General features: G+C 42.5%; 1 protein-coding gene across 2 annotated transcripts; it reads right to left on the bottom strand.

The window, feature by feature from the left end:
* Window positions 1-331: 331 nt before the first annotated feature.
* On the bottom strand, window positions 332-12,555 carry LOC106564872 (sorting nexin-24). Of its 2 annotated transcripts, XM_014131353.2 has the most exons (7): window positions 12,330-12,555; window positions 11,746-11,829; window positions 3,991-4,095; window positions 3,753-3,847; window positions 3,600-3,629; window positions 2,557-2,621; window positions 332-2,381 (listed from the first exon to the last, which is right to left on the bottom strand). In XM_014131353.2, exons 1-7 carry the CDS (start codon window positions 12,396-12,398, stop codon window positions 2,311-2,313), a joined length of 519 nt encoding a protein of 172 aa, XP_013986828.1. In that variant the 5' UTR covers window positions 12,399-12,555; the 3' UTR covers window positions 332-2,310. The 2 variants fall into 2 exon arrangements, with proteins under 2 accessions (XP_013986828.1, XP_013986836.1); XM_014131361.2 differs by lacking the exon at window positions 11,746-11,829 and having other exon boundaries at window positions 12,330-12,545.
* Window positions 12,556-13,001: the final 446 nt, after the last annotated feature.

Raw genomic sequence — 13,001 nt, 5'->3', positions numbered from 1 at the left:
TTAACAAGAAATTAATTAAAAGCAATACAAATAAAGTTGTCCAGTAGTGGTGGAGCTGAACTTCATATGCTAGCTTTACTATGAGACAAATGACATTGCGCATTATAAAACCTATGGTAACAAGTCAAACATTGTCTCCAAAATGCAGCTGGTACTTTTCTAATAACGTGATACAAAATTTGCATTCTCAGTGTTTTGAACTTTAACACTCATGCATGCTTCAGATTTTGGGTAAACCTTAAACGGGGGAAATGTAAAAGATTTATGAATATGTAGTCCACACAAATGCCAGGAAGTTTCACTCATTATTTGAGAAAAAAAAGAGAAACCGTTATTGAAATGTCATGCTTTATTGCAGTCTGTCTTAATCATGATATTTTACAGATTACTGTGCTCTGCCTAAAGTGCTACAGTACAACTCCACAGTGTCATTAATGGTAGGGTGTCATGGCACAAGATACATACTGTACAGGACATACATATGCTTTATACACACACACACAAGGAAGATACATAAAAAAACATTGGATTTGTTAACACTGGGCATGATTTTCTCTCAGTTGAAGTGGACAGTTCTATACATGACTTAAACTAACCCAAGTTTACCTTTCATTTAACAATTTTTTCACTAAGTGCGCTAGTGTCCACCTGGTCTCAATTCAGAGAACACATTGGATAGAAATAAAGGATGGCAGAGAATTCTAGTCAATAGAATGCCCAGACCATCCTCATATTTTAGAGTATCTATAGTATTAACCATCCATAATTGTCTAACGAATGACAAGTGCAAAGTAATGTTAGACCAACTAAACTCTACAAAAAAGTATCAACTGTGTATTATTACAGCACCGCTAAGAGTTTAGATCTGGAGAGCTTCAGTCGCTAAGTTGGATCAAAACTCTGGCATTTTAAAATGGCCCTTTGTTGTAGGTTTACAGCAGCAGTCCCACGTTCAAAAAGAGCAACAATGAACCACATTGTTCTTCTTTACAATAGAGACACACTCTAAGATAAGGCAGACAAACAAAATACATCTTATTACACAGACAAGTTCAGCTTCCCTTTTTATATTTCAGCTTTTTAACCACCCGTTTGACGCACTTGATCGGTTGCCCTTCATTAATTCATAGCTAATATAGAGTTAACCGTTTGACCTATTTAGGTTATTTCATCAACATATCACAGTGTAAAACCGTGAGGTCTCACCTTCATTTTAGGGAAATACCATTAGTAGATGCATACAGCCTGCCGGTCCATAAGGCTGAGTCTATATGCATACAGCCTGCCGGTCCATAAGGCTGAGTCTATATGCATACAGCCTGCCGGTCCATAAGGCTGAGTCTATATGCATACAGCCTGCCGGTCCATAAGGCTGAGTCTATATGCATACAGCCTGCCGGTCCATAAGGCTGAGTCTATATGCATACAGCCTGCCGGTCCATAAGGCTGAGTCTATATGCATACAGCCTGCCGGTCCATAAGGCTGAGTCTATATGCATACAGCCTGCCGGTCCATAAGGCTGAGTCTATATGCATACAGCCTGTCGGTCCATAAGGCTGAGTCTATATGCATACAGCCTGCCGGTCCATAAGGCTGAGTCTATATGCATATGCCTTAGCTCCATTTTCATTAACGGGGTAGTGTACCTAATAAACTTTGAGTGTCAGTATAGTATTCATTTTATGTGTCTGTGTCCATGAGTTTCTAGTGGATAGACCAATGGTTCAAGAGAAAATAGCCTAGTTAATGGGGGGAAAAAAGCATATTTAATATTAAACACCAATGTTGTTCACTAAATTGATGGTTAACATTTAGGATAATCCTTGACAGCATTGTCATAATTTATTTTAAAGTGATCTTATTTGATTATTTATTTTACATGTGATAAGGCCACACAGAAGGCCAGAGATTAGACACCTGTGATAATCTGATGTACTCAAATGGGCCACTAGATGTCTTGTAGTAGATTAAATAAAATCCTTGAAAATTACCAAATTCTGGTAGTTTACTGGTAACTTTTAAAATGTTCAGTAATATACCCTCCCTTTGCAACCATGATCATGATACAGTAGTGTTCATCTTTGAGTAACAATACTTCAGATAAGGCATCTCTCATAAACATATCCATTAATGCTGGGAAACAAACTACAAAATGACTATGAATAGATAAAAATGGTATATATATATCCACACACACACAACTATTAGAATAATGTTCACAAAATTGAGACGCTTACAAGTTGTACATTTCTGAATCATCCCTTTGTCGTCAAGAGTTAGTAAGTCCTCCAAACTGGCATACAGTAACTCTACCTTGGTTGAAGGTCTGGGTAAAATATTCCATGTATCACTCCTTCTATGACAACATTTGAAAATGTATCTACGAGGAGAAAAAAGTCAAACTGATTTGTTCTATACAATATTATGTTTCCCCTTCAAATGATTAGCTAATGTATTTACCTAATTAAATATTACGCAAAGAGATCTCACTTTAATATTGCAACGATATTGATTGTCTATTCATGGGCATGTGAAGATGTGTAAAGATGTGTTACCGTGGGTGGATGGGAGCAGGTAGGGGTCTCGCTGGTAGATCATGGTTGGCTGATGGGTCAGTTTACTACAGAGAGACCAGGGAGAAGGATAAGGGGGTTAAGAATCACAAGCCTGAATGCCAGACCTCTGACAAAATTATGCTGAATAGTTAGCCATTTTGACATTATACTTTGGAATTAACCTACATCACAAACTACTATAAACTCAAACTATACAAAGGTAAAATCCACCCAAAACCACAAATTATTTTAATTTACAGTGTTAAATAACACTAATATGTGAGAAGAATATTTGAGAACAAATATGTTTCATTTTGGCGTTATAACAAGGTTGGTAGAAGCATGGGGAATTTTTTTAAATAATAATTTAAAAATGAACATTTATTATTTAAAAAAAATAATATAAAAAAAATAAAAATCGCTGTTGAAATACGTTGCAGCTCAAGTCGATTACAAAATCCGCAATGCAATGCTCTCTCTATGGGCTAGCTAGCTAGAAAAAGTAGCTACACACAATATTACCAAAGACAATATCAGCATGTAACGGAGATAGTTAGCTGTAAAATCGCATAAACAAACTGCACTACCAATTTAGGAGTATACAATCTCACCATGTTCAACCTGCATTCCTATTGCCTTTCTATAATATCTCTGGCAACTGCACCATACAATGCACCCTGGACTAAAGAAGCCGACAAATAGGAAAAATGTGCTAGACCCTCCATTAAATTACAAATATCTCGAGGTAGGAATATCACTAAAATATGGTCAATGGCTCATTTGAGAGAAGACATCTTCCCGAGTTATGACATCAGCCAGTATTGAAATTTGACAATGTATGATAGGTTTTCGCAATCTAAAAGTCGTATTCCTATTAACTTCCAGTGTAGTGAGAGCAACTATTACGGTGCTACGTAATACCGGATTTCTGCCTGTTTGAACGCCAATAACACAGATACACATTAAATGACACAGGGAATTGATAGGAACAAATACAATATAACATTCAAAATGGATTAATCTTTCAAAATCACTTAACAAACCTTGACTCTTCAGATTCCATTTCAAATGACCTTTAATGAAAGAAAAACATTCAAGATTCAGAATCAGTTTGGGGATTTTTACATAAAGGCAGGAACTCTATTCTTGCGGAGAGGAGAGATGTTCTATATAGGGCACACTGTATAAAAACTCACCCACAACTTTCTGTTTTTGGCAGCGAGGGAAAGTGGCGGATGTTGAGGAAATCCAGGAATATCTTTGGGAGAACTTCATTCTCCATAATTATAGTCTGTTAAATAATGGACACAAGAAACAAAAGCAAATGGAATTTGGGGAAAAAAAATCTAATTGTACCATTTTAATGAGCTGTATTGATACAAAATATGGGTTAGAGGAAATAGTCAGTGTAAACCTGTAGGTGTTTTCCATTACCTGTAGGTAGAGTTCCAGACCATGTCTTCTCTGCTCCAGAACTTTGGGAACCCAGTTACGTACATGCTTAGAGGGGATCTCAGGCAGCTTTATGCTCTTCTTCAGCTGAAATAAGCACATTTCAAATTGAGCATGGTTACAGGGCATGGATTAGGGTAGAGGAAAAATTCAAAGCCTAGCTCAAGCCTAATTCCAGCTATTATGATTTTCATATCCTTCACCCATAGACTAAGGCTATTCCACTAATTATCACCCCACTAACCTAGTTCCAGCCGTATAACATTATTCACAATGATGACTCAGTATATGTTCTGAAAGTATTGTGGGCTCTGTTCTTGCACCAGGAATATACATAAAAGTATGTGGACACCCCTTCAAATTAATGGATTTGGCAATTTTAGCCACACCTGTTGCTGACAGGTGTATAAAATCGAGCACACCAACATGCAATCTCCATAGACAAACATTGGCAGTAGAATGGCCTTACTGAAGAGTTCAGTGACTTTCAACGTGGCACAGTCATAGGATGCCACCTTTCCAACAAGTCAGTTTGTCACATTTCTGCCCCGCTAGAGCTGCCCCGGTCAACTCCAAGTCAAATCAAACTTTATTCATCACATGCGCCGAATACAACAAGTGTAGACTTTACCGTGAAATGCTTACTTACAAGCCCTTAACCAACAGTGCAGTTCAAGAAGAAAATATTTACCAAGTAGACAAAAATAAAAAGTAACACAATAAGAATAATGAGGCTACATACAGGGGGCACCGGTACCGAGTCAGTGGTACAGGCTAGTTGAGGTAATCTGTACATGCAGGTGGGGGCGAAGTGACTATGCACAGGTAACAAACACACAGCGAGTAGCAGCAGTGTACAAAAGGGGGGTGGGGTCAATGTAAAGTGTCCGGTGGCAATTTTATGAATTGTTCAGCAGTCTTATGGCTTGGGGGTAGACGCTGTTGAGGAGCCTTTTGGTCCTAGACTTGGCGCTCCGGTACAGCTTGCCGTGCGGTAGCAGAGAAAACAGTATTACTTGTGTGACTGGAATCTCTGACAATTTTATGGGCTTTCCTCTGACACCGCCTATTACACTGCGTGCACAATTATTAGGCAAATTGTATTCCTTGGGATTCATTTTGTTGAACAAACACAATGCTCTCAGTCAATCCAAAATGTTATCGAACCTCAAACCTGAATGTTTAACAAAGGAAAAGTGAGTTGTCTTTCTCAGGGAAATATACTGCTCAAAAAAATAAAGGGAACACTTAAACAACACATCCTAGATCTGAATGAAAGAAATAATCTTATTAAATACTTTTTTCTTTACATAGTTGACTGTGCTGACAACAAAAATCACAAAAATAATCAATGGAAATCCAATTTATCAACCCATGGAGGTCTGGATTTGGAGTCACACTCAAAATTAAAATGGAAAACCACACTACAGGCTGATCCAACTTTGATGTAATGTCCTTAAAACAAGTCAAAATGAGTCTCAGTAGTGTGTGTGGCCTCCACGTGCCTGTATGACCTCCCTACAACACCTGGGCATGCTCCTGATGAGGTGGCGGATGGTCTCCTGAGGGATCTCCTCCCAGACCTGGACTAAAGTATCCGCCAACTCCTGGACAGTCTGTGGTGCAACGTGGCGTTGGTGGATGGAGCGAGACATGATGTCCCCAGATGTGCTCAATTGGATTCAGGTCTGGGGAACGGGCGGGCCAGTCCATAGCATCAATGCCTTCCTCCTGCAGGAACTGCTGACACACTCCAGCCACATGAAGTCAAGCATTGTCTTGCATTAGGAGGAACCCAGGGCCAAACGCACCAGCATATGGTCTCACAGGGGTCTGAGGAGCTCATCTCAGTACCTAATGGCAGTCAGGCTACCTCTGGCGAGCACATGGAGGGCTGTGTGGCCCCCCAAAGAAATGCCACCCCACACCATGACTGACCCACCACCAAACCGGTCATGCTGGAGGATGTTGCAGGCAGCAGAACGTTCTCCACGGCGTCTCCAGTGCTCAGTGTGAACCTGCTTTCATCTGTGAAGAGCACAGGGCGCCAGTGGTGAATTTGCCAATCTTGGTGTTCTCTGGCAAATGCCAAACGTCCTGCACGGTGTTGGGCTGTAAGCACAACCCCCACCTGTGGACGTCAGACCTTCATACCACCCTCATGGAGTCTGTTTCTGACCGTTTGAGCAGACACATGCACATTTGTGGCCTGCTGGAGGTCATTTTGCAGGGCTCTGGCAGTGCTTCTCCTGCTCCTCCTTGCACAAAGGCAGAGGTAGCGGTCCTGCTGCTGGGTTGTTGCCCTCCTACGGCCTCCTCCACGTCTCCTGATGTACTATCCTGTCTCCTGGTAGCGCCTCCATGCTCTGGACACTACGCTGACAGACACAGCAAACCTTCTTGCCACAGCTCGCATTGATGTGCCATCCTGGATGAGCTGCACGACCTGAGCCACTTGTGTGGGTTGTAGACTCCGTCTCATGCTACCACTAGAGTGAAAGCACCGCCAGCATTCAAAAGTGACCAAAACATCAGCCAGGAAGCATAGGAACTGAGAAGTGGTCTGTGGTCCCCACCTGCAGAACCACTCCTTTATTGGGGGTGTCTTGCTAATTGCCTATAATTTCCACCTGTTGTCTATTCCATTTGCACAACAGCATGTGACATTTATTGTCAATCAGTGTTGCTTCCTAAGTGGACAGTTTGATTTCACAGAAGTGTGATTGACTTGGAGTTACATTGTGTTGTTTAAGTGTTCCCTTTATTTTTTTGAGCAGTGTATATAAGTGTGCACAATTATTAGGCAACTAAATTACAAAAATAATTTCTCTCAACTCAATTGTTTATTCTCAATTTTTAGAGTAAGTGTAACAGATAAGTAACACAAAATGACAATTATATAACATTTTTGGCCTTTCAAAAATATTCAGTGACCAATATAGCCACCCTTATTTTCAATAACTGCCATGAGCCTTCCATCCATGGAGTCTGTCAGTTTCTTGATCTGTTCACGATCAATTTTCACTGAAGCAGCAACCACAGCCTCCCAAATGCTGTTCAAAAAGGTGTATTGTCTTCCATCACTGTAAATCTCACATTTGAGAAGGGCCCACAAGTTCTCAATAGGATTTACGTCAGGTGAGGAAGGGGGCCAGGTCATTATTCAGGCGTCTGAGGCCCTTGCTGGCTAGCCAAGCAGTGGAGTACTTGGATGCATGTGATGGAGTATTGTCCTGCATAAAGATCATGGCCTTCTAGAATGCTGAGGACTTCTTCCTGTACCACTGTTTGACGAAAGAATCTTCCAAAAACTAGCAGTAGGTTTAGGAGTTGAGTTTCAGTCCATCTTCAACCCGAAAAAGGTCCAACTACCTCATCCTCAATGATAGCAGCCCATACCAGTACCCCTCCTTCACCTTGCTGGCACCTGACTCAAAGTGGTGCCCTGTGTCCATTACTGATCCAGCCAGGGGCCCATCAAGAGTCACTTTCATTTCATCTGTCCATAAAACCTTTGAAAAATCTGTCTTCAGGTATTTCTTTGCCCAATCTTGACACTTCAACTTATGAATCTTATTCAGTGGTGGTCTTGTTTCAGTCTTCTTGACCTTGGCCATGTCTCTGAGCACTTGACACCTTGTACTTCTGAACACTCCAGGTAGGTTGCAGTTCTGGAATACGGTGGCACTGGAGGATAATGGGTTCCTGGTAGTTTGACGTTTAATTCTTCTCAAGTCTTTTGCAGTTAATTTGCGCCTTTTCTTCCCCATGCGTTTTTTGCGCCCCAGTTGACTATTCACTACAAAACGTTTGAATGTCCGGTGGTCACACCTCAATAGTTTAGCTATTTAAAGAGTGTCGCATCCGTCTGAAAGGCATTTTATATTTTTGGTTTTTCAGTGTCAGTTAAATTTATTTTTTGGCCCATTTTACCTGAGGTAATGAGGCTGCCTAATAATTATGCACACCTTGATATAAGGTGTTATTCACTTTCGCCACACCCTCCCTCATTACACAAATACATATCACCTGAAAATGATTAAATCCAATAAGCATTCAAGTTTATATGGTTTGGAGTTTGAAAATGTGAATAGAAACAATGATAAGATCAGAATACTCACTTGCCTAATAATTGTGCACGCAGTGTATATAGGTCCTGGATGGCAGGAAGCTTGGCCCCAGTGATGTACTGGGCCGTTCGTACTACCCTCTGTTGTGCCTTACGCTCAGATGCTGAGCAGGTGGTGATGCAACCGGTCAGGATGCTCTCGATGGTGCAGCTGTAGAACCTTTTGAGGTTCTGGGGGCCCATGCCAAATCTTTTCAGTCTCCTGAGGGGGAAAAGGTTTTGTCGTGCCCTCTTCACGACTGTCTTGGTGTGTTTGGACCATGATAGTTTGTTGGTGATGTGGACACCAAGAACTTGAAACTCTCAACCCACTCCAGTACAGCTCCGTCGATGTTAATGGGGGCCTGTTCAGCCCTCCTTTTCCTGTAGTCCACGAACAGCTCCTTTGTCTTGCTCACATTGAGGGAGAGGTTGTTGTCCTGGCACCACACTTCCAGTTCTCTGACCTCCTCCCTATAGGCCGTCTCATCGTTGTCAGTGATCAGGCCTACCACTGTTGTGTCATCAGCAAACTTAATGATGGTGTTGGAGTCGTGTTTGGCCACGCAGTCGTGGGTGAACAGGGAATACAGGAGGGGACTAAGTACACACCCCTGAGGGGCCCCCAGTGTGTTGTTGCCTACTCTTACCCCCTGGGGGCGGCCCGTCAGGAAGTCCAGGATCCAGTTGCAGAGGGAGGTGTTTAGTCCCAGAGTCCTTAGCTTAGTGATGAGCTTCGTGGGCACTATGGTGTTGAACGCTGAGCTGTAGTCAATGAACAGCATTGTCACATAGGTGTTCCTTTTGTCCAGGTGAGAAAGGGCAGTGTGGAGTGCGATTGAGATTGTGTCATCTGTGGATCTGTTGGGGCGGTATGCGAATTGGAGTGGGTCCAGGGTGTCCGGAAGGATGCTGTTGATGTGAGCCATGACCAGCCTTTCAAATTACTTCATGGCTACTGACGTGAGTGCCACAGGGCGGTAATCATTTAGGCAGGTTACCTTCGCTTCCTTGGGCACAGGGACTATGGTGGTCTGCTTGAAACATGTAGGTATTACAGACTCGGTCAGGCAGAGGTTGAAAATGTCAGTGAAGACACTTGGTCCGCGCATACTTTGAGTACACGTCCTGGTAATCCGTCTGGCCCAGCGGCTTTGTGAATATTGACCTGTTTAAAGGTTTTGTTCACGTCGGCTACTGAGAGCTTAATCACAGTCATCCAGAACAGCTGGTGCTTTCGTGCATGCTTCAGTGTTGCTTGCCTCGAAGAGAGCATAACAGGCATTTATCTCGTCTGGTAGGCTCGCGTCACTGGGCAGCTCACGTCTGGATTTCCCTTTGTAGTCCGTAATAGTTTAAGCCCTGCCACATCCGACGAGTGTCTGAGCCGGTGTAGTAGGATTCAATCTTAATCCTGTATTGACGCTTTGCTTGTTTGATGGTTCATCTGAGGGCATAACGGGATTTCTTATAAGCTTCTGGATTAGTCTCCCGCTCCTTGAAAACGGCAGCTCTAGCCTTTAGCTTGATGCGGATGTTGCCTGTAATCCATGGCTTCTGGTTGGGATATGTACATACAGTCACTGTGGGGACGTGGTCGTTGATGCTCTTATTGATGAAGCCGATGACTGAGGTGGTGTATTCCTCAATGTCATTGGATGAATCCCGGAACATATTCCAGTCTGTGCTAGCAAAACAGTCCTGTAGTGTAGCATCTGCGTCATCTGACCACTTCCGTATTTAGCGAGTCACTGGTACGTCCTGCTTTAGTTTTTGCTTGTAAGCAGGAATCAGGAGGATAGAATTATCGTCATATTTGCCAAATGGAGGGCAGGGGACAGCCTTGTATGCATCTCTGTGTGTGGAGTAAAGGTGATCTAGATTTCTTTCCCCCCTGGTCGCACATGTGACATGCTGGTAAAACTGCATTAAAGTCCCCGGCCACCAGGAGCACCGCTTCTCGGTGAGCATTTTCTTCTTTGCTTACAGCCTTATAGAGTTGGTTGAGAGCGGTCTTAGTGCCAGCTTCGTTTTGTGGTAAATAGACGGCTATGAATAATACAGATGAGAACTACAGCTTATCATAAGGTACCCTACCTCAGGTGAGCAGTACCTCGAGACTTCTTTAATATTAGACATCGCGCACCAGCTGTTATTGACAAAAAGACACACCCCCACCCCTCGTCTTACCAGAGGTAGCGTCTCTGTTCTGCCGGTGCATGGAAAATCCTGCTAGCGCTATATTGTCCGTATCTTCATTCAGCCACATCTCGGTGAAACATATGTTACAGTTTTTAAATGTCCTGTTGGTAGGATCATCTTAATTGTAGGTCATCAATTTTATTTTCCAATGATTGCACGTTAGCGAGAAGAATGGAAGGCAGTGGGAGTTTACTCGTTCGCCTCCGGATTCTCAGAAGGATGCCCGATCTGCGTCCTCTTTTCCGGCGTCTTTTCTTCACGCAAAAGGCGTCGTTCCAGTGAAAGCAGGATATCCTTCTCGTCGGACTCGTTAAAGGAAAAAGTTTCTTCCAGTCCGCGGTGAGTAATCGCTTTCTGATGTCCAGCAATTCTTTTAGGTCATAAGAGACAGTAGCAGTAACATTGTGTACACAATAATAAGAAAAAAAAGTTACGCAAAAGATATTACAAATAGCACAATTGGTTGGAAGAATGTAAAAGGTCAGCCATGTTCTTCGGCGCCATCTTAGAATGGTGTGTTGTTATTGTGAAGTGGAAACATCTAGGAGCAACAACGAAGTGATAGGCCACACAAGCTCACAGAACGGGACCACCGAGTGCTGAAGCGCGTAAAAATCGTCTGTCCTCTCACTACCGAGTTCCAAACTGCCTCTGGAAGCAACGTCAGCACAAGAACTGTTCATCGGGAGCGTCATGAAATGGGTTTCCATGGCCGAGCAGCCATGCGCAATGCCAAGCGTCGGCTGGAGTGTTGTAAAGCTCGCCACCATTGCAGTGGAAAAGCGTTCTCTGGAATGATGAATCATGCTTCACCATCTGGGTTTGGCGGATGCCAGGAGAATGGTACCTGCCCCAATGCATAGTGCCAACTTAAGTTTGGTGGAGGAGGATTAATGATCTGGGGCTGTTTTTCATGGTTCGGGGCGGGCTAGGCCCCTTAGTTCCATTGAAGGGAAATCTTAACGCTACAGCATACAATTACATTCTAGACGATTCTGTGCTTCCAACATTGTGGCAACAGTTTGGGGAAGACCCTTTCCCGTTTCAGCATGACAATGCCCCTGTGCACAAAGCGAGGTCCATACAGAAATGGTTTGTCAAGATCGGTGTTGAAGAACTTGACTTGCCTGCACAGAGCCCTGACCTCAGCCCCATCGAACACCTTTGGAATAAATTGGAATGCCGACTGCGCCCAACATCAGTGCCCAACCTCACTAATGCTCTTGTGGCTGAATGGAAGCAAGTCCCCGCAGTAATGTTCCAACATCTAGTGGAGAGCCTTCCCAGAAGAGTGGTGGCTGTTATAGCAGCAAAGGGGAGACCAAATCCCTATTAATCCCCCATGATTTTGTAATGAGATGTTCAACAAGCTGGTGTCCACATACTTTTGGTCATAGTGTAAGTCAGTCAGTGGTACACAAACTCACTATTTTATGCAGGTTATGGAATTCACTGTAGCGTTTCTCCACTGTATGCTGTCTACCATTCATTAGCACCTCAATTTTAAAGACCTGGTGATGAAAAGAAACAGCCATCATGGTTAGGAAATGTGAACGTACAGAGAGATATGCCTTGAATCAATTCACAATCGACAGTCATGGCCATTTAAAAACAACATTTTCCAACACAATACATTAATTACACCAAACTGCTCTTTAGTGACTTTGCTATCAAGGAAAACAACCGGGAGGTCAGGGAACGTGTTAAAGCAGTTGATTGATGTTTCACATCCTGTCAGTGTTATGGTCAAAAACGTTTTTACTGTCTGTAAAATTTGTGAAATGGAATGGATCGCGCCAACCGGGTCTTCTCTACTCTCACTCGGTCTAGTCACGTCAAATAAACGTTAGTTGACAGCATTGGTTGACAGTTTGCCTTGAGAGTCGCTAACAATACTCAAAGTTAATAAATATGCTATTGGTTTGTTTTCAACCATTTGTTGCAAATTTGCAATGTTAGCTATGATTTTTGTTTTGCGGAGGCTTACTGGTGCAAACATTCAAGATCTTACCGTGTACCCTTTCTCCATCGGATTGTCCTCTGAGCGGAACGATGGAATGGAAATCCTGACGTTATGCATTTTGGCAAAACAAACCCGAACCTAAATGCATAAAATCCTGAGTTATATATTAACTTTCAGACACATAGGGAGGCTTTGGTAGCTAGCTACGGCTAGTGTTGGAATGGATTCTTCTTCTTGTTGTTTCTGTAGTGTGGAAGTGGCAAAAAGTCACACTGCTCCCATCTACAGGGGTGGAAAGTTATTACAACGCGAGACGACCAATATGTTTCTAAAATCAATCAACTGCGTGAAAACCTGCTTGAAAATCTATATTTTTGAAAAACAAAATCACAATGAATGTCAATGATTTATTCAAGTAGATTTCCTGGAATACATCAAAACGTTGCAGTTATATCTTCTTTCATTGCATAAATATCAAACAAAACAGGAAAAAAGAGACCACTAGCAGACTAACCATAAGCACCAGCATTTCACAACACAAACAATGTTTTAGAGCACGGGCGCAGTATGTACTTCCTTATATCTAATAATTTTCAAACCCTTAGGGTCATACAAATAATCTAAAGTGACCTTGAATTTAAGTTGTAAACATACAGTTGAAGTCAGAGGTTTACATACACTTAGGTTGGAGTCATTAAAACTCATTTTTCAACCACTCCA

This window comes from Salmo salar, chromosome ssa01 (assembly GCF_905237065.1).
Source record: "Salmo salar chromosome ssa01, Ssal_v3.1, whole genome shotgun sequence".
NCBI lineage: Eukaryota > Metazoa > Chordata > Actinopteri > Salmoniformes > Salmonidae > Salmo > Salmo salar.
This window is presented reverse-complemented; position numbering and strand designations above follow the sequence as displayed.